Consider the following 22,146-nt stretch of genomic DNA (forward strand, 5'->3'; position numbering starts at 1 on the left):
CATTGACTTCACAAAGTTGTACAGAAGCCTTGTTTGGGCCTTTCCGGCGTCGCTGAATGTGGGCTGAGTAGCCATGTTAGGTTGTACTGTACTACACATGCCTTTTTTTTCAACATCAGCAATGCAACTGGGCCTCACTCGGGTTCAGTTAGAGCCCAACGCCTCGCACCCACGCGCGTGCGTGTATGAGATAAATATGCATCGCTCGGCCCCGACCACCCACCGTAACTGGGAACACCCCGATATTTTCCTCGCCCTCGCTTCTACCATGGTTTTTTCCGTCATGGACGGCCCAAAGAATGTCATGCAACTGCGTCTCCGGCCCGCCCAGGACGAAAAGCCCATTTTTTGTCATGATTTTTTGTCATAAAAGTAGGACCCCACCACATCTATGATGATACCGGGTTTTGTCACAATTATCGTCATAGAAGTGTCATAAGTATGACAGGAAAAAAAATTCGTTCGGCCCAAAATGTCATGGATGTGTCTTTTTTTTGTAGTGAGTTTATCCTCCTTCTAGTTTCTGTAGTGCTTGGCGAAGCCCTGCGAAGATTGTTCTTCATCACCAACCGTCACCACACCATCGTGTTGCCGGAACTCATCTACTACTTCACCCATCTTGCTGGATCACGAAAGCGAGGATGTCATCGAGCTGAACGTGTGCTGAACGTGGAGGTGTCGTATGTTCGGTACTTGATCGGGACGGACCGTGAAGGTGTACGACTACATCAACCGTGTTGATAAACGTTTCTGCTTTGCGATCTTCAAGGGTATGAAGATGCTCTCTCCCTCTCATTGCTATTCATCTCCTAGATAGATCTTGCGTGAGTGTAGTTTTTTTTTTTGAAATTGCATGCTAGGTTTCCAAAAGAGGGACAATGTTACTATCTTTTTCCACACTTGTGCTTCAACGTAGCACCATGTTTTTCATATAGAGAGTCCCTTATGCTTTTACTTCCATATAACTAGTGGGAATTTTTCATTATAGAATTTGGCTTGTATATTCTAATGATGGGCTTCCTCAAATGCCCGAGGTCTTCATGAGCAAGTAAGTTGGATGCAAACCCACTTAGTTTTCTTTTTGAGCTTTCATACACTTATAGCTCTTAGTGCATCTATTGCATGGCAACTCCTACTCCTTACATTGACATCAATTGATGGACATCTCCATAGCCCATTGATTAGCCTCGTCGATGTGAGACTTTATTCTTTTTGTCTTCTCCATATTAATTTCTACCACCGTATTTTATTCCACCCATAGTGCTATATCCATGGTTTACGCTCATGTATTGCGTGAGGGTTGAAAAAGATGAAGCGTGTTAAAAGGTATGAACCAATTGCTTGGTTAACACCAGGGTAGTACATGATTTACACTTTGTGTTAATAAGATGGAGCATGACAAGGCTATATGATTTTGTAGGGATAATGTTCTTTAGCATTGATATTTTGAAAGGCATGATTGTTTGTTGGTATGCCTGAGTATTGATGTTTTTATGTGAAATTATAGACTATTGCTTTGAATCATTCAGATCTAAATATTCATGCCATAAAAGAAACATTTCATGAGGAACATGTTAGGTAGCATTCCACATCAAAAATTCTGTTTTTATCATTTACCTACTCGAGGACGAGCAGGAATTAAGCTTGGGGATGTTTAATACGTCTACAACATATCTATAATTTTTTATTGTTTCATGCTATTATAGTATCAATCTAGGATGTTTTATATGCAATTATATGCAATATAATATCATTTTTTGGGACTAACCTATTAACTTAGCGCCAAGTGCAAGTTGCTATTGTCTTGCCTGTTTTTGGTTTTTCAAGGAATCGGTACAAAATGAAGTCCAAATGCCATGAAACTTTTTGATGATTTTTTGGACATAAGAGACCCTAGAAGCTTCACGAGAAGGCCAAAAGGCGAAGGAGTAGGCCATAAGCCACATGGGTGAGCTCGGGGGGGTGGCGTGCCCATGTGCCTTGTGGGCCCCTAGTTCCTCCGTTTGACCTAATTACAACTCTGTAAATTCTCTAAAATCGGGAAACCAATGGAGAGCCACCCAAGATACATTTTTCGCTGCGACAAGCCTCTATTCTTGCATGATCCCATGTGGAGGCCTTTTCTGGTACTCTGTTGGAGGGGGGAATCGATCACGGAGGGCTTCTACATCAAGCTTGCTTCTCTTTCGATGATGTGTGAGTAGTTAACCACAGACCTACGGGTCCATAGCTAGTAGCTAGATGACTTCTTCTCTCTCTTTGATCTTTAATACAACGTTCCTCGATGTTCTTGGAGATTATTCGATGTAACCTTCTTTTGCGGTGTGTTTGTTGGGATCTGATGGATTGTGGGTTTATGATCAGAATATTTATGAATATTATGTGAGTCTTCTCTAAACTCTTTTTATGCATGATTATTATAGCTTTGTATTTCTCTCTGATATATCTGTTTGGTTTGGCCAACTAGATTGATTTATCTTGCAATGTGAAAGGTGCTTTGTGATGGGTTCTATCTTGAGGTGCTCAATCCCAGTGACAAAAAGGGACATGACATGTGTTTGTACCATTGTCATTGAGGATAAAACGATGGGATTTATTCATATCAATTGGATTTACTTTGTCTACATAATGTCATCTTGCTTAAGGCGTCACTCCGTTCTTTATGAACTCAATAATCTAGATGCATGCTGGATAGCGCTCAGTGTGTGGAGTAATAGTAGTAGATGCAGATAGGAGTCGGTCTACTTGTCTCGGACGTGATGCCTATATACATGATCATTGCCTTGGATATCGTCATAATTATGTGTTTTTCTATCAATTCCCAACAGTATTTTTTTACCCATCGTATGTTTTTGCTCGAGAGAAGCCTCTAGTGAAAACTATGGCCACAGGGTCTATCTTTATCATATATTAAAATCCAAAAATACCTTGTTGCAATTTATTTACCGTTATTTTTTGTGTTTATCTATCTATTAGTACGAGATTTGATCCTTGCAATTAACCGCCAAGGGATTGACAACTCCTTGCTTGCGTTGGGCGCAAGTATTTGTTATTTTGTGTGTAGGTGCTGCTCACGATGTCTTGCGTGGTTCTCTTACTGGATTGATAACATTGGTTCTTAACTAAGGAAAATACTTCTCTCTGTTGTACCGCATCATCCTATCCTCTTTAGGGAAATCTCAACGCGCCCGCCTCCGCTGTTGCCGTCCTGATGTAGATGGGAGCGGCGCGAAGCAATTCGGAGAGCAACTGCATTGATGTCGCTATGGTTGCCATTGGAGTCGGAATCGCTGCTGTCGTCTGCCATGGATCGGACTGGGAAGAGGAGACACCAGATTGAGAATAGGAAAGAACAAATTGGGAAGAGGAGAGGACAGAGAGAGTGGAGTGAACTGAGGTCTAGGGTTTATCAAAGGGGATATATGTGGGGTCGGCGTGGGTCGGGCTGACGAGCCCGGGTCGCCCCATATTTGGGTTGGATATGATGGGCGCTGGACAACCCAAACGTCTAAGCATGGTTTGAGGCGCATGGGTGAGTCAGTATTTTGTGACCCATCAACCCGTTCGGGCGTTTGAGGTCTAAGGCCCCATAGATGCTCTTGGAGGCAGTCAGAAAGAGAATTGTAATTTATTTGTTCATACTAGATAGTTATCAGTGAAAAAATCAATAGTTTTTGGAACCCTAACCCGAATTGGAGTAGTTTTATCCTATTTACTCTCTTTGCTAGTGTCGTTAGGCCTCTTCCAATGTAAAGGTGCTTAAATGAGGTGCTAAGTGCATTAAATAGCTTAGCAACTCAACTCCCCAATACATATGTGCTTAGTCTAGTCATAGTGGGAGTAACTTAGACAGTAACATAGCGCACTTCGAGAATTTTTTGCTTATGTGGCGCGTAGAATGAGGCTGGTCATAGTGGAGAGTAACTTACTCCCTCCGTCCGATGAAGAGTGTACATCTAGAAATTTGAGGACAAATTATGAAGTTAAGTAAAAATGCATTGGAAAGGTGCAAGCCACCATCTCTATCCTTTTTAATTACCCAACCTCCAATGAGCTAAGTGCATGTAGCAATTAAGAAGACCATGTGTACATTGCTATTGGTCTTGATTGCCGTGTGATGAGAGAGAAGCATTTTTCTACTTTAAAGTGCGTTGGAAAGATAGAAGTACACTCTTTTGTGGACAAATAAGCTAGATGTATACTTTTCACCGGACGGAGAGAGTAGACTAGTGTCATACATATGACACTAGTCTAAGTTACTACCTTTATAGTGCAAAGTAACATAGTAGTAGTGTCATAGTTGACTTCATTTATTAGCTTGTAGACTCATCCTCTCTTGTGAAGCGCTATGTTACAGTAATATATTATGTTACTCTAAACACATCTCTCCTCATTAAATACATGCCACATAAGCAAACTTGTCTTGGATTGCGCTATGTTACTAGTTAAGTCACTCCCACTATGACCAGCCTGATAATATGCTACTGTAACATAACGTTTCCCAAGATAAGATAAGTCTACAAGCTATTAAATGAAGCCACATATCAGACTACTACTATGTTATTTTGGACTATGAAGGTAGTAACTTAGACTAGTGTCATATGCATGACACTAGTATAAGTTACTCCCCACTATGTCCAGCCTTAGCTTGTCGTTGCTGAGCTTACTTTATTTAATGATTTAGCACCTAAACTCCGTCATGCATTGACCAGTTTCTTTCATTTAAATGGTTTGCGTAGGTTCACGTGCTTGACATTGGTTCTTTCTGGGGTCACCAAGGTGCTCTTTCTTCTCTTTAATTGTTGTGCCATGTCATTTTTCGCTTATAGATATGCTTAGCACCTGTCCATGATAAAGCACTTGGAAGGGCCTTAGATAATTCAACGGTGGCCTGATCCATCTGTATCAGCGATCGATTTCGATGATTCAATTAAGTCCAACTCCACCGCGCGACCCCAAACGGACGTCCGGTTTGGCCGAATTTTGTCCCTTTTGGGGCGCCGATGGGTTCGCCCGTGTCCGGTTTGTCCGTTGGGTCGTGCATACGCCCACCGCGCGGCCGCACCCCAAATCACGTCCGCGTTGGACATGATTTAAAAAAAACAGAAAAACGTAAATAAAATGACTAAAAAAAGTAAATAAGCGCAGTTTAATAAACATAAAACTTAGTTAGGGTCGCCACGGCCACAAAACGCCCAGTTTCACGTCCAACTTGACATAATTAAACATAAAAAGAAAATAAAAAATGGCCGCCGCCAGCGCGCTCCTACCCGTCCCGTCGATGCCGATGCCGTCGCCGTCTTCAGTGGCCGCCGGCGTCGTCGTCGTTGCTGACGAGGTCCACATAGGCCGACGGCGTCCATAGATGGGCCGGCGGTGTGTGGTAGACGGGGGCGGGCTGGACGGCGGGAGGTGCCTGCACGACCTTCTCCCGTGGCGACGCCTCCTGCTCCGGAGACCGCGGTGGCATGGGGCACCAGTTCACGCCCCCCACAGCGTCGGCCATCACCGGCGCGGTGCACGACCAGCTCCATTGCTGGCCCACCATGCCGGGTGGAACACGGCCACCGGCTCCGCCTCCATCGCCTCTTCCGTCCTTTCCTCCTCCTTGATGGCCACCATCTCCATCTCGGGGAAGGCGACGTCGCCGGCGGCAGAGAGTGCCATCGCCTCCTCCAGGCCGTGCCATTGGCGCTCGTCGTGCGTGTTCATGGAGTCCTCCATGACACGCTGCATGAGCCGGGCCTCCTCCTCCGCTGTCATGCGAGGAGGTGAAGGTGGTGACGGAGACGGGGAAGGCGACAGCGTGGGCGTGAGGCCGCGCACCCGCGTACGCCTGTGCACCTCTCGACGTGGCCGCCGCGGCCCCGACACCGTGCCGGCGAAGTAGGACGCGCGGCGCGTGTCATGCTCATCCTGGAGCCATGTGTCCCAGAGCATGGAGTCGGGGGCGTACCTGTCGTCATAGTACAGGTCGTCGGGGAGGAGGAGGCGGCGGCACTCGATCTCATCGCGGCGCGCACGGCCGCTAGCCGGCACCGGCGGGATCGGCACACGGTCGGCGCTGAGGCGCCATCCGTTGGGGAGGTGGACGTCGCTCCACGGGACCGGCATCCTCGTATCCCAGTACCGCCGGCACACGTCCGCCGCGAGGTACTTCCGGTCGCGCTCGCCGGCGGACCTAGGGTTGATGGTGAAGGGGGCCGGCGGGGGGGGGGGGCTCGACGGGAGGAGTGCGGCGGTGACGCGGGCTCCTCCTTCTTAAGGAGCCGCGGCGGCGCCCCGAGAAGGAGCCGGGCTCACGGTCGTGCTTCCCCTTACGGTTCTAGAAGCCCATGGCTTCGATGTGGCTGGCCGGCGAGCTCGAGGACAAGGGAGGGCTAGGGCTAGGGTTTGGCGCTGTCGGGTTTCGAGGATGTTGCGGGGTGGCGTGGGGCAGTGTGGACGACGGCCGATCCACGGTTCCCACTTAAAGAAGGACGACGACCTTTCGATGTGCGGATGACAGGTGGGGCCGCCCGCTCGTGCGCATTGATGTGGGCGGGTGGGAGGTAGGTGGCCGCCTGCCACGCGACCCCGATGCGGATGAGGCGCGCGTCCGTTTGGTGTCCGCCGCGATCCAAACCCAGCGCAAATTTGCGCTCGAAATGGGTCGGCCCAGACACAAAACAGATAAGATGAGTCCGGACCATCGCGTGCTAGGGCGTCTTGTTTGTCTCTTTTGTTCCAAATGGATGGGACCGGACAAGATGGGGGCGCGTGGTGGAGTTGGCCTAAGAAGTTTTTTTTGAGGTAAGATTCGAAGAAGGAGCTGAGTAGTGTTGGTAGAGATGGATCGCACGTTGATGCGTACTAGTACCATTTTCGTGTCAAGGCACGGCGAGCGCACATATAACTGTACTAATTAATTATAGTTGCTAGGTCGTCTCTCGTCCTACTTACATCAAACAAAAAAAAGTTCAGAATTCGGCGACGCAAATCCAAGCTCTTATTTTTTTAAGTTCAGACCTCCACTTTATTATACTAAAATAGCAATCTCGTCTGATACAATGTTAAGGATGCAATCAGGGGGGACTGAATCCCAAACTACTGAAACTCTACTACTAACCCCTATACGCGCCAGCATATGAGCAGCCCCATTTGTTGTCCTACATACCCAGGTAATCTTGAACTCATTCAACATAGCGATCAGTCCCTTCACCTCCTCCAGCACTTGTCCTACATATGACAAGTTCCTCTCCCGCCCCTTGATCATCCCGACTAGTACCTGACAATCTGTCTCAAGGTGCAGCATGTGAATACCTCGTTGTAGTGCGAGCATAACCGCTCTCCTACAGGCTAGGAGCTCGGCGACTAACGGCTCGGAGACATTTGGAAAGAAATCCGCTGCTGCCCCTCTGAACGCACCAGCTTCATCCCTGAATATTACTCCCCCCCCTCCGCCACCACCCAGTCTTGCTCGAGCCTTAGCTCCGTCCACATTGACTTTCATCCACCCTTGATGGGGAGACTTCCATCTCTTCTTTTTGGTGCTGATTACTCCCTGTTGTAACATGTGCACCATGAATAGTCTTTCACTCCTCCATTAGTGTGGCCACTCTCCTTGCAATCTGCTCTGGGTTCTCTATCTTCTTTCCGTCGCGTGCGTCGTTTCTTGCTAACCACAACGCATAGAGGCCCCTAATCAGCATGACCTTTTCATCCTCCGCCGCCTCTGTCAGCCATTGTAGCATCCACGACGCGAGTGAGCTCTGGGTGCTCATCGATATAGGTGGGATCGCCACCCTTGCCCCCAATACCGAGCCCATCTCCTTCCAAAACAAAGTTGAGTGGTAGCAGGACCAAAAACGATGATGCATCGTCTCTTCTCTGCCACATGCTAGGCAAAAAACTCCTTCCTTGATATGTCGCCGGCGCAGCTCAAACCCAACGGCCAAACCATTCTTGATCAATCTCCAAGTGTGAATCAGCTCCTTACCAGGGGCATTGGATCCCCACAGCGCAAGCCAACCCCGATGACTCGCCACTGACGATGAAGAGCCCGGCTGTCCTGCTCTTGCCCGTTTCTTTTCCATGCAGAGGTGGTAGGCAGATCTGACTGAGAATTGTCCACTCTTGGTAAAATTCCATGCCATGAAGTCTTCCGATCCCTGTCCACCCACACAAATTCGGAGAATGTATTGTATATCATCTGGCATGAACATAATCTCAAGCTTGTCTCTGTCCCATGCATCCCCCGTATCATTTAGCAGGTCACACATGTGCATTACGCCATGTACGTATACCTGGCCCAGTGGCCTCAGGCTTCCTTTGCGTGGTATCCAGCTGTCGTGATGGATACAGATTCGTGTACCATCGCCCACTCTCCAAATCAGTCCTTCCAGCAACAAGTCCCTACCATGCACAATACTACGGAAAGTATATGACCCACCACTCGGGCAAGTTGCATTAAGTATTGATCCATCTTTGAAGTACCTGGACTTGAGAACCCAAGCACAGAGGGAGGAAGGGACTTGCAAAATCCTCCAAGCTTGCTTTGCAAGCAACGCTTGATTGAAAGCCTCCATGTCCCGGAAGCCCATTCCACCATCTTGTTTGCTCATGCACATTTTCTTCCAGGCTATCCAATGCACCTTTTTTCACCATTTGCTTCACCCCACCAAAAGTTTGAACAGATAGATGTCAGGTTCCCGCACAATTTCTAAGTGAGTTGGAAGCAGCTCATGGTGAACGTAGGGACAGATTGGAGCACCGACTTGACCAGCACCTCACGAGCCTTCTTGGACATACCCTGCCCTTTGTACCCAGTAACCTTTCCCTTAGCACTTTCCCGGACATATTTAAAAGTCCCTTCTTTGGACCTTCCAACCACAGTTGGTAAACCCAAGTATTTTTCACTCAAAGCCTCTGATTGGATCCCAATAATCTCCTTGAGATGCTCCTTATTCTCTTCTGTACTTCCCTTGCCAAAGAAGATGGATGACTTTTGCATATTTACCTTCTGTCTAGAGGCTACTTCATAATTATGCAAGATGGTTTTGAGAGCCTCCAGGTTACTTTCGGAACCCTCGAGAAACACAATGCTATTATCAGCGAAAAGCAGGTGAGTTACCGTGGGGCCAGTGCTCCCAAACGATACCCCCTTAATGTCACCAATCTGTTGTGCATTTTTTAGCAACGCTGATGAAAGAACATGCGGTGCCCCCATGTTTGGTTTTGGTAATTGATGACAATCTCTATGGACTAATGATTTCCTTGAGTTGTATTTGAAGGGTTTGTCCATAGGCTTTTCTTGGAGTCCATGTGTTGGTTTCAAGGAGAGTTTGTGATGACCATCGTCCTTTTAAGGAATTATCCAAAGATCGGTCATGTGAGTGTTGAGCTTATTGCAAGCATGTCTTGAAGAATAAGATTGTGTGATCATTCATGTCCACCTTCAAGACATCATCCAAATGAAGAGAGTTGAAAAGAGTCAACACACAAAGCGCACAAGATGTACCGAGGGATCAAGTCCCATGGTATGGTAAGCATTGTCCATTACACTTTGTGTGCTAACCCATGGTCTTCGTGAGAGTTCTTTATAGGGTTAGATTGCGGTGTGCAAGTTCAAGTGATGTATCATGAAGAGATCAAGTGCTTGAAGCTTGCCGTCCATTGTGGTGACAATGGAGTTGTGAAGATGAGCGGAAGAGTGGCTCACCCATAGTGGAGTATGGGGGAGCAATCAACTAGTCTTCATCGAGCCAACGCAATCAACAAAGGTGGTCCATCTTGAGGAGGAGTAGATCATCATCATCTAGCTCAAGTGGACTTTGTGCAAGGCAAAGGTTTGCCCTTAACAGGTTTTCTATTTTACCGGTCTCATGGTAGTTGTGGGAGACCGGGTTATAGGATCGATTGTCGTACTATCAAGGGGGGCTCTCGATGAGTTGCTTGATCGTATCGTTCGTAGAGAGCTCAAACCATTGCATCCTTGCATCATCCTTATTGGTTCTTGTTTGGTTCTTCTCCTTGTGAGTTTTGGAGCTTTTGGTCATTTTTATGACAAGCTCGAGTTCATCGAAAACGGAGTTCACATGCGTCTTCTATGATGTTTTCGATGTTGGAGGGTATGCCGGTTCTTCTCTGTTGGAGGTTTCTCTCCTCTCTTGTAAGGCATACCTCCTCTGCCTCTTCTTACTAACCAGTCTCTGTTTTGATGCTACTCGTTGTCTTGTATCCAACAAGCTTGAGTTTTCTCAATTCGGAGCTCATTTGCGGAAGTTATGGCGGTTCTGGTTTTATTGTTACCCCCGTTGTCTTCTCTGCAAAATGAAGGACTGCTAGTGTTGCTGATCTAGGGCACGCGGTAGTACTGCTCTTTGGAGCGGTAGTACCGCAGGCCATTGCGGTAGTACCGCTCTGTTGGAGCAGTACTACCGTGGCCTCAGGCCAGGCGCAGCTGCTCGAGCGGTAGTAGGGGCGGATGTAATTTTTTACATCCGCGCCCTACGCGGTAGTACCGCACCGTGGGCGCGGTAGTACCGTGGGCTCTGGCCAGGCTCAGCAGCATGAGCGGACGTAGGGGCGGATGTAATTTTTTACATCCGCGCCCTACGCGGTAGTACCGCTCTTTGGGCGCGGTAGTACCGTGGGCTCTGGCCAGGCTCAGCAGCATGAGCGGACGTAGGGGCGGATGTAATTTTTTACATCCGCGCCCTACGCGGTAGTACCGCTCTTCGTGTGCGGTAGTACCGTGCCGAAGTTTTTGCGCAGGTCCTCCCTCAGCGGAAGTAGGCACGGATGTAATTTATTTCATCCGCGCCCTTCCCAGGCTGAGACTTTCCTGCCTTGCAGTAGTACCGCAAGGGGGAGCGGTAGTACCGCGCAAGCGGTAGTACTGCCCCCTAGTCAGGCAAGTTCCGGCCTGTGCTGCTGTCGCGGTAGTACCGTGGTCCTCCACGGTAGTACCGCGCAGCCTCGCGGTAGTACCGCGCCCCTGGTGCGGTAGTACCGCGTTGTGCGGGCTGAGTGAGGGGATAACGGTTGGATTTTCTCCCCTCCTATAAAAGGGGGTCTTCTTCCCCATTGAGTCCAATCTTTTGGAGCTCGTGTTCTTCCCCCATTGTTGACCTTCTTTGAGCTTGCTAACTCTCAATCCCTCCATGGATTCTTGCTAGTTTTTGAGGGAAAAGAGAGAGGAGATCTAGATCCACATTTCCACCAATCACTTTCTCCTCTATGTGAGGGGAGCCCCTTGGATCTAGTTCTTGGAGTTCTTGGTGTTCTCCTTCTTGTTCTTCCTCTCATTTTCCTCCCTAGCATTAGTTGCTTCGGTGGGATTTGAGAGAGAAGGACTTGGGCACTCCGTGTGCCCTTGCCATTGCATTTGGTGCATCGGTTTGAGTTCTCCACATGATACGTGGAAGTTACAAGTTGAGAAGCTTATTACTCTTGGGTGCTTGGTGCCCTTGAGCTTGTTTATCTTGGGTGCTTGGGCCCCCTAGTCGGTTGGTGGTGTTCGGAGCTCAATCATTGTGGTGTAAAGCTCCGGGCAAGCGTCGGGGTCTCCAATTAGGTTGTGGAGATCGCCCCGAGCAATTTGACGGGTACCGGTGACCGCCCCCAAGGGTTGCCAAAGTGTACGGGTTCGGTGACCGCCCCCAAGGGTCGCCATTTGTACGGGTTCGGTGACCGCCCTCAAGGGTCCCTTAGTGGAATCACGGCATCTTGCATTGTGCGAGGGCGTGAGGAGATTACGGTGGCCCTAGTGGCTTCTTGGGGAGCATTGTGCCTCCACACCGCTCCAAACGGAGATTAGCATCCGCAAGGGTGTGAACTTCGGGATACATCATCGTCTCCTCGTGCCTCGGTTATCTCTTACCCGAGCCCTTTACTTATGCACTTTACTTTGTGATAGCCATATTGTTATTTGTCATATATCTTGCTATCACTTTGTTGCTTACCTTGCTTAGCATAAGTTGTTGGTGCACATAGGTGAGCCTAGTTGTTGTAGGTTTTGTGCTTGACAAATTAACCGCTAGGTTTATTCCGCATTTGTTCGAGCCTCTACCGTAATTATTTTAAAACGCCTATTCACCCCCCCTCTAGGCGACATCCACGATCTTTCAGCTGAGAAACCTTCCACGCAGAACAAAAACAAATATGGTGACAGTGGATCGCCTTGTCGGAGTCCCCTCGAGGGCAGAAAAGTGCGTGAGATTCCCCCATTAAGATTCACTGAGAACCTTGTTGAAGTCACATATTGCATAATCATTCGTACCCACGCAGCAGCAAAGCCAAACCTTTCCATCATTCTCTCCAAAAAAGACCATTCCACCCTATCGTACGCCTTCATCATATCCAACTTGATCGCGCAGAGTGGCTTCTTCCTACTCCTCTTCCTGATAGCATGCACACACTCATACGCCACCAATATATTATCCATGATGAGTCGTCCCGGTACAAACGCACTTTGCTCCTCCGAGATCAGCACGGGGAGGATAACTTTTAATCTGTTTGCGAGCACCTTCGTAGCTATCTTATATAACACATTACACAGGCTAATCGGTCGGAATTGTGACATTAACTCCGGTGAGTTTACCTTAGGGATCATCACAATCACTGTATCATTGAAGCTGTCGGGCGCCGCAACACCATATAAAAAGTTCTTCACTGCCACGCAAACATCGCTCTTCGCCAACGACCAGTGTCGTTGATAGAACAACGCCGGGAAACCATCTGGCCCCGGTGCTTTTGTTGGACCCATCTAGAATAGAGCGGTCTCTATTTCCTCATCTGATATACCCACCGTCAGTTTTGCATTCATCTCCTCCGAGACCATCGGGTCGATATGTTGCAATAGTAGCTACGCCGCCTCCGGTCCCTCTGTGCTGAAGAGGTTAGCATAAAAGCTTGCAGCCACCTCACGCATCCCATCATCCGTCACACATCTGGTCCCGTCATCCCTCATTAGCGCCTTGACCGTATTCTTTCTCCTTCTACGAGAAGCTCTATTTTGGAAATACTTTGTATTTTGATCTCCCCATTGTAGCCAATCAATTCTGGAACGTTGCCGGTAATATATTTCCTCTTTTTCATACAGGTCATGAAGCTGACTTTCAATATCTTTAATCTCCTGAAAATACCCGGTCTGCAGCGACCTTTCCTTGGCATCCTTCAGTTGCAACTTAAGCTTTGAAATCTGTCTACGTAATGAGCCAAACATCTCCCTTATCCATTTCTGCATGGCCTTGGTCATCGCGCCCAGTTTGGTGCTCATGTCCGCTGTCTCCCCAAACTGCTGACTGGTTTCCTCCCATGCACGTGAAATCATCTCATCATAACCCTCATGACGTGTCCATGCTTCCTCAAAGCGAAAACCCCTCGGGTCCTTGCTCCTAGCTGTGTCCAGTGACACTGCTGCTCTAATCACAAGTGCCGCATGGTCTGACTCTTCTGTTAAAACATGTTCCACCATAGTCTCCGGGAATGCTTGAAGAAACTCATCATCGCATGTGGCTCGATCAAGACGAACTTGTATATTTCCTTCAGCATCTTGCCTATTATCCCACGTGAACGGGTACCCGGTAAACCCCAAATCCGCCAAGCCGCAGTCAGCCAGGCATTCTCTGAACCCCTCCATTTGGTTAAAACACCTTAAGTTTCCACCTCACTGCTCTGTTTGGAAAAGAATCTCATTAAAATCCCCCGCACAAAGCCAAGGTAAATTGTCTTGTCTCCTCAGATAACGTAAAGCTTCCCATGTTTTATTCCGGTGCTCCGTACGAGGTTCCCCATAGATTCCAGTGAACCTAAAGATTCTACCCTCATGTGACATCTCCGCATCAATATAGTATTGGCACTACGGTCGGATTTTAACCTGGATAGTGTCTCTCCACCATAAAGCTAAGCCATCACTTTTGCCCATGCAGTCCACAACTATACCATTCCTAAACCCCAAACTCCATCTGACTTTTTCCATAGCTCTCGCCTTCTTTTTTGTCTCGCTCAAGAAAACCACCGCTGGGTTGTAAGACCGTATCAGGTCTCTAAGCTCACCCACCGTCGGGTCCAACCCCAGTCCCCGACAGTTCCAGGCCAAGAAATTCATTGGTCCCGGCGGCCCCGGAACTCGGGGTCCGCCGATGTAGCTCCATGATCACCGATACGCTCAAAGACCGACGACACTTTCTGTCGTTTATCACCAGAGAACATATCTGCTCCTTCCCTCCTGGCCCCTTCCCCTTTTGCTACCCATATCTGTTTTGATGAACGTTTTTTCTCTTTTGGCACATACTGTTGGTAGCTCTCCCGCCGTCGGGCAGTACCATCATCCCTCCTTGGTTTACGAACATAATACCCCGGCCGCCTCTGCTGCCCCATACTTGGTCTCTCTCCCTGAACTTGCTACCTCCCACTGAACTCCGGAGAGATGATTCCCTCTCTGACCCTTTGGTGCAGCTCATTGCGTAGATTCCTTTCTCTCCTTTCCTCTAAGTCATCCCGTAGATCCTTTTCCTTCTCAGCCCTTGCACCAGTGTGCGATTTTTGTGGGCTGATCACTTCATCGTGCTCCTTCCCTTTGTTCTGCACCCCACCAGTGTGGGAGTCAGCTGAGGGTGTGTACTCCCTATAGAGGGGTCAACGCATTGGAAGATCTCTAACAAAGCTCTGTCCTTTCGAGCCATTTTCTCCTCCACTTGACCTTGAACTTTCCTTACTAAAACCCATGCTTGAGCTTCCCCTCCATTGCTTTTTTTCATGGGCACCCGACGGGGACCTACCTGGTGAGGCACGGAGCCACTCTCCCCAGTGGGAAAGCGGGTCAACTGGTGGTTCACATCGTCCATCTACATGCACAAGCCTTCCACAATCAAAACAAAAATGAGGAACCTTCTCATAAGCAAAATCAAACCACGTTTTCTCTTCATCATCCGGTTTCTTCTTCAGGTAGAAGCCGCGAACCAACGGATCCTGCACTGCAATTTTGGTCCTCACCCTGAGCTCCGTTCCTCTAGCCAGCCCATCTTCCCCAACATCCACTTTAACTACTTTACCCAGCCAATTTCCTAGAGCCTCTCCAAACTCCTTGGTTCTTTTGTCCAAAGGTAGATCACCTACCCTTACCCAGACGTCAATTGTGTTGAAAATCATCTCAGACGGCCTGGTCACACCATCATAGTCCTTCAACACCACTACGTTGAAGTCGAACTGCCATGGGCCATTATTCAGGGCATGCTTTCAGTCACCCTCACTTCCAAACTTGATCATGAAGATATTGCCGCCCAAATCCTTAAACTGGGCTTCTCGATGGAGTCCCCATGCCCTCTGCATCGCTCTTTCAAAAGCATATCTGTTCAAGGGACGCGGCGAAAACGATTTCCCCACGACCGCCCACTTCACGTCCTGCTTCTTCCTTGGCCCCGGCTCGTCGAACACGAAACCAGCCGCCTCCTTTTCAGTCAGCGCTAGTCCTCCCATCTTCGCTGACAGGGTCGCGGCCTCCTCCGACACCTTGCCATCAGCCGGGGATCCTGGAGATCCCCTCTTCGCGGATGCGTTCTGCCCTGTCGCCAGCGCCACATCCTTTTTCGTCGGAGTCGCCGCCTGTGAGGGAACACCCCCTCCCTTGCTCGATGCAGACGCCATTGCCTCGCCTTCGAGAAGGAAAACCCGCGCCGTAGCCAGCCGAGATCACAACGCCGTCGCCGCGATCCCGCTGCCCGGAGATGACCACCACCCTATGTTCAAACCCTAACCCTAGGCGCCGCCTCCCGATCGCCTAGCGATCGCCTCTCGGTCGCCCCTTAGAGAGAGAAACGTGGTGGACCCGCTTTCATTTCCCGTCAACTTCGTACGTAGTCTCGACGAAAATCTTAATCCAAGCTCTTAGATGAGGCGCAGCCTACATAAAATGAACGACGACAGTGTTGCCAAATTTCCTGCAGTGGCACGACAAACACTGGAATATGGGTGATACTCGCGACGGCAACCGCCACAAGGCCAATCCTTCACCTACCATGTTCCTCAACACGAATCCATCCCTTTCACGATTCTCATTCTTCAACGCAAAGGATTCGCGAGACAACACGCCAATGAGATCGCAGCGACGGATGCCGGATTTCGGGTCCCCGGAGCCGGCGCCCGACCCAGCAGGTTCAGGCTCCTCTCTCTCCCTCACCCAACGTCCGTCCGAACGTGCGCACCGTGACCAGGGCCGGGCCCCGCTCCACGTCACGTACATATCACCAAACACGAACCTCCGTGCGCTACACCCTCCTGCACCGACCGGCGGGCGGGCCACGTGGGGCCGACGCGACGGTGACGGTGCAACCCACGAGCGCCGGGTGCACGGGTGCCGCCACGCTTCCCGGGCAAGGGGCAGGCAGCGGCACGCGCTTAATTACGCGACCAAACGGGCGCAGCCAGCAGCCATCCCTCTCCCTTTCCTTCCCCTCTCTCTCTCGCTCGTCTTCCTTGCCCCCTCGCGCAACAGCAGCGCCACAACGCAGTGAGTGGCACTTCCGTGATTTCGCCGCCGCGGGGGCGGGGGGAGGAGGAGGAGGAGGAGGAGGAGGGAGGCCATGGGCAACGCCAGCGGCAGGGAGGAGGACGCCGCCGCGCCCGGGGAGGCCGACGCCGCCGACGTCGACGTTGAGGACGGAGGCGACGACTCCTCGGCCCGCGGCTTCCCTCCCTACGGCGGAGGCGCCAACCACGTGCGCCGTGCGTGCTCGGTGGGCGTCGTGGGGGCCAGCGGCGGGCCCGGATCGCCGCCCGGGAGCCCCGGCCGCTCCCTCTCGCCGCGGATGTTCGTGCCCCAGGTCAGATCACCAGATCCCGCACCCTCTTCTCCATTTCCTTGCTCGCTCTACTGCTACACAGTTTGGTTCGGTTCGGATGCCTAGTTTCCCCCCTGCTGGTGCTTGTATGTGATCTCCAGATGTGGAGGTTCCACTGATTTCGTTGGTTGGTTGGTTGGTTGGCCTAGGGTCCCAAGGTGAGGAGTGGTCGCGATCTGGAAATGGCTCGGTATCCTCCAAATTCACTTTTAGCTAATGCTGCCCTTGCTGTGGATAAACTGTTTGATCCCTGCGCGAGAATAGAGCAAAGGAGCGCAAGCCTACTTGCTGCTACTTCATCTTAGTATTACTGATTGTAATGACAATGCAGGAAGACACCAGTTGTGTTTATCTTGCCTAGTTTCACTTTGGCAGTCGCTTGTGCGAGCTTGATTGTTTTCTCCTAAGCAGCAAACCGTTTCAGAATAAGCTAGTATGCTACTTGGACAGTAAATAGGGTGGTTCTTTTATGTGCAAACTGTTGAATGGTCGTTTGATTGTACAGACTTTTTATGGGTTTTGCTGTTCTGATTAAAACTTTACATGAAGCAGATTGGTTAGTTCTAAAATTTTCGTTTGCCCCTTGCCCAATAGTTACTTTAGGTACTGTAATGGTGATGTGTAAGTTAGTCATGAGAATGATGTCTCCGTTTGGGCTGTCCAAGGAATTTATAGGCTTTCTGTTAGGGCTCTGGTTCATATCGACACTGATACTGGTTTTCAGACCATGAATTTAGATGCTTTTCAAAATGAAATTAATACTCGATATACAGTCAGTCGTGCTTCAAGTCGTGCCTAAGCATTCAAAGGAAAAATACAGGATTGATTTGTTCAATTAGAGCCGGCGACCTGATGTATATATTTTTCTATTATTATGGCTGAAGATTGGATTGGTATGTCAGTCACCTTCTCATTTTTTTTCTCAGTGTCATACTGTCTATTACTTCTGAACCAACCCTTCTGCTACAATCCTGGGATTATGCTATCACTGTCTGCAGAATGTAGATCTCTTCTGGTGCATTGACATCAAGTATTCTATATGATGTAACAATGCGTGAGGATTTTTTCCATTCTCTTGGGTAATGGCCATAAGGATTGATTAAACTGAAAATAATTGAAGCAACTAAATATATGCAATTAGTAGTTGCCACAGCCTCTGCTCAATTTATCAGTTTTCCCGTTGATGTCACTAGTAAAGCGGACACATCCAAATCCATGAAACGAGTGTATCGAGGCTTACAGCATGACTATCCTGCTTAGCTTCGGAATGGCACAATATGATGTTATCATTTTTCTGTTTTCAGTGTATTTGCATGTTAATACCCTTTTGCCCTTTCTTACCTTGAACATGCACCCAAATCATTTTTCCCTTTACTTGGTAGAACCATATGAATCACAGTAGGTGCACAGATGGAAATGAGAAAATTCTGTTGCATCTAGACGAACTGCAAGCATTATAAGCATAGGGATAAAACATGACAGGGAATATTTTATTCTAGTGAAATATGCAGAACGTCAAATATTTGTGTATTCATTTATTGCTATAAAACAAGGTTAGATACAACATATGCATTAAGACTAAGTGTGTTCTCTCCTAGATACAACCTTAGACACACCAAAACAATGGATGTTTTATGCATTAAGACTAAGTGTGGATCTCTTAGGTTGTTGCCAATACATAGTTTCTATAGCAGTTCGGGACTAAGGAGTCCAATCGTATTAGAAAAGGTCCAGAGGCAAAATAGACGATATATAAGGAGTCAGGCAAGAACAATCAATCTACCCTCAAGTTATTCTCTCATTTAAACCTATGTCTACCCAGTCCGTCACAGCCATGCTCGTCTGGCTACAGCACAGTAGTTACCCCGTGGTGAATCAAGGTTCGCAACAATAGCTATATCTAGGAGAGAGAACGCGTAGATATTGGAATAGCTTTGCTAGTTTTGGTGAATCAAGGTCTAGTCTTCATGCTGTGGGTGAATCAAGGTTCGCAACAATAGCTATCCCAACCTTGGAATAGCTTTGCTAGTTTTGGTGAATCAAGGTCTAGTCTTCAAAGTGCATAACTAAGAAAAGTTGTAGACATGTGGTGAATCAAGGTTCGCAACAATAGCTATATTAGGTTTTGGTAGTCATGCTGTGACTGATCTAAAAGATCTGTTCTTCATGGTTAACAATACGGATTACTGCGACTACTGACTACAACTTTTCTTAGTTATGCACTTTGAAGTATAGGGCAGATACAGATATTGGGCAATTTATATTGTCCGGGGTTGTGATATAAAAGATCCAGTCTTAATGGTTTACAATATGATTTCTGAGACTATTGACTAAAATCTTTCTTAGTTTTGCACTTCGAAATGATAGAAGGCCAGAGACTAGATATTAGATCATGGTTTGCTAGATCAATACATCGTAGTAGTGTTATATTAACACAAATACAAGTACTTAGTTGATTCTGATACTACTAAATCTTGTAAGTGTTGATGTCTTTATTGCGCATAGGCTAAATATTGATGTCTTTATTGTGTATATGTGTATTCTGAGCCATTTGGTAAGAAAACCAAGCATTTCTGATGTAAGGTATTTCTTTCAGTTGCCAGTAACTACTTAACTAGTATATAAAGCATATCAATAGAGTCTCAAAACTTAATGGTAATCAGTATTATCTTATCCTGGGATTTGCTAAATGACTAAGATGGGTTTTGTTATCTGTCATTTATAATCTCTACTTATCTGTGTTACCCTACTCCAAACGTTTTCATCTATCTTTTTTTAGGATAAAATATTTTCATCAATCTGATATAAATGTTTGCATCCTTTTGTGTCATATGTTTGTTCAGAGAGGATTAGTATCTTTAATGTGTGAAGCAAGAACATTCTTTGTATTGATTACTACAATTTTGCAGACACCTGTACCTCCATTGCAAAGACCTGCTGATGTAACTCCAGTGTTCAATGAAATACTGATGAATGAACAAGAAGAAGAATTTGATGGCCCTCCTCAAAAGGAAATACCTGCTTTGGTTGTTTGGACTCTCGGAGGAAAGAATGTATCTGTTGAAGGATCCTGGGATAACTGGAAATCAAGGTAACTGATTAACGCAAAACCGGAACTACTGCACATATGATGAACAGATATACATTTTTTTACGATCTGTTAATCATGGACTGCGCTTTGGTGCCTTAAGGCACCTGCCTTGGTGCCTATGACATGTGAGCCCAACAGGTGGCTGGCCCACATGTCAGGGATCCAAAGGCAGGTGCCTTTACGGTGCTGAAGCAGCGTCCGTTAATCACACTATATCCTTGATTACGGACCCACTGGCCATTCGTTGGTTTGACTGATAATAATAAAATTTATGGAAATACACCGTGTATGTGTTCAATGCAAGACCTCATCAGTAAAACTGTAACTCTGGAATGCAGGAATTTTTATTCTGATGTTCATACGTGCATCGCAGGAAACCAATGCAGAAATCTGGAAAAGATCATTCTCTTCTGTTGATCCTTCCTTCTGGAGTTTATCGTTATAGATTTGTTGTAGATGGAGAGAGAAGATGTTTTCCTGACCTTCCATGTGAAACTGACGCCATGGGCAATGCTGTTAACCTTCTTGATGTTCATGTGAGTTTTCTTCTGCAAGGATGAAACCTTTTTTTTCCCTCCTTGACCAACATGCTTGCGAAGAAACAAATTGATCAGATGCAAATATATTTTATGCAACTTATCGTGACTCGCACTTGGTTTTAGCTTGACTCAAGTTATGCATCCTATGCTCTTAGATCAGGTTATAAATAAATGTGAAGGAACTAGAGAGGCTGTTCGCTCCATGATTAAACCGACAAGAGTTTGTACAGTTGTCTGGAAGGACCTGTTCTGTATTAATTGCACTGATTCTTATATTTAATAGGTGTTGATTATTGCCTTAAGTTTGATGCTGGTTAAATATCTGTTTATGGATATGGAGTACTTGAATTCAAGAATTGAAATTATTGCATTGGCTGCTACTCCGTATTTTTCTTGGCGATTAATTACGTACTATTGGTAATAAACAATATGGGACTTATAAGGAACTTAGATGTCAACTTGGGATTAGCAAAACTAATAATGACATTTGGAGCAGTTATGGGATTAAAGAAAGCAATATAGCTACATTCAGCCAATTGTAAATATTCATGTTGAAATTGCCCCTTCCATTGTCCTCTTAAATTTTGGAATTTCTTTTCATGCGTGCAGGATTTTGTTCCTGAAAGTGTTGAAAGTGTATCAGAATTTGAGGCTCCTCCATCTCCAGAATCTAGCTACAGTTTCCTGGCACCCGAGGAAAAGGACTTTGCGAAGGAGCCACCTGCTCTTCCGTCTCAGCTTCACCTCGGCGTTCTTAACTCACAGAACTCAGAGGAAATATGTGCACGGCCCCAGCACATCGTCCTCAACCACCTTTTCATTGAGAAGGGTTGGGGTGCCCATCCGCTGGTGGCTCTTGGTGTAACCCACAGATTTGAGTCCAAATATGTAACGGTCGTCTTGTACAAGCCCATAGAACGATAGCATAGCAACCGCATGAAAGTTGAAGCTAATGCTTGACAACTCACCGCGAAAGCAGCAACGAACAGCAACATCGTGGCCTCTCCCCCTGTAAAAGCACTTCAGGTACAGGAATATTTTCGATAACTTGCAGGAGCTTCTAGTCGTGATATTGCTCCCCTTCTGTATGCCTCTTGGCGGATGGCCTTATCGTCGTGAGTTCATACATATACTTGTGTCGTTGTTGTTTCCAACCCCTCGGGAATGATACGTGTAGAATTGTCACCGAAAAGTGAGAAGTGAGAACAGTGGGAATCACCTGAAACGCTAGGCTTCAGAGGTAGATGTTGTGATCCTTATTCTTGATTGTGTTTTCGTGGTGATGATGGTGTTGTGTAATAATACAAAGCTACCAGTTACGGATTTGGATCTGTCAACCTTGTGCTCTCAGGCTGCATGCTGCCATTGTTTCTGCGTTGCCACTGTTTTATGCACTGGTTTGCTTTGCTTGTTCAGATGTTGCGGAGAACATGAACCTTGTACACAGCAGTGGACAGATCGAAGTTTTACAAGTGTCATTCTGCTGTCGCTGCTGCAGAAGCGTGGCAGGCTGTTCAAATCACCTGGAAATTCTAGAAGGCATTCGTGTTGATAGCGTCGGGGCTGGGAACAGTTGGCGCCACAAAGAGCAGAAGGATTATGTGCGGGTAAAGAAGTGCGAAATCTTTCCTCGTATCACCTCCATTGCGACTGAGCCAGGGTGAGAAAGTGACGGGACATCCACGTTGGGTGG

General features: G+C 47.5%; 1 protein-coding gene across 1 annotated transcript; it reads left to right on the plus strand.

Moving 5' to 3' along the window:
• Positions 1 to 16,411: 16,411 nt before the first annotated feature.
• Positions 16,412 to 21,803, plus strand: LOC123085713 (SNF1-related protein kinase regulatory subunit beta-1). The gene is made up of 4 exons (XM_044507406.1): positions 16,412 to 16,805; positions 19,733 to 19,914; positions 20,288 to 20,450; positions 21,063 to 21,803. The coding sequence occupies exons 1-4, from the start codon at positions 16,566 to 16,568 to the stop codon at positions 21,375 to 21,377; spliced, it is 900 nt and encodes a 299-aa protein (XP_044363341.1). The 5' UTR covers positions 16,412 to 16,565; the 3' UTR covers positions 21,378 to 21,803.
• The last annotated feature ends 343 nt before the right edge of the window (positions 21,804 to 22,146 follow it).

This window comes from Triticum aestivum, chromosome 4A (genome assembly GCF_018294505.1).
Source record: "Triticum aestivum cultivar Chinese Spring chromosome 4A, IWGSC CS RefSeq v2.1, whole genome shotgun sequence".
Taxonomy (NCBI): Eukaryota; Viridiplantae; Streptophyta; class Magnoliopsida; order Poales; family Poaceae; genus Triticum; species Triticum aestivum.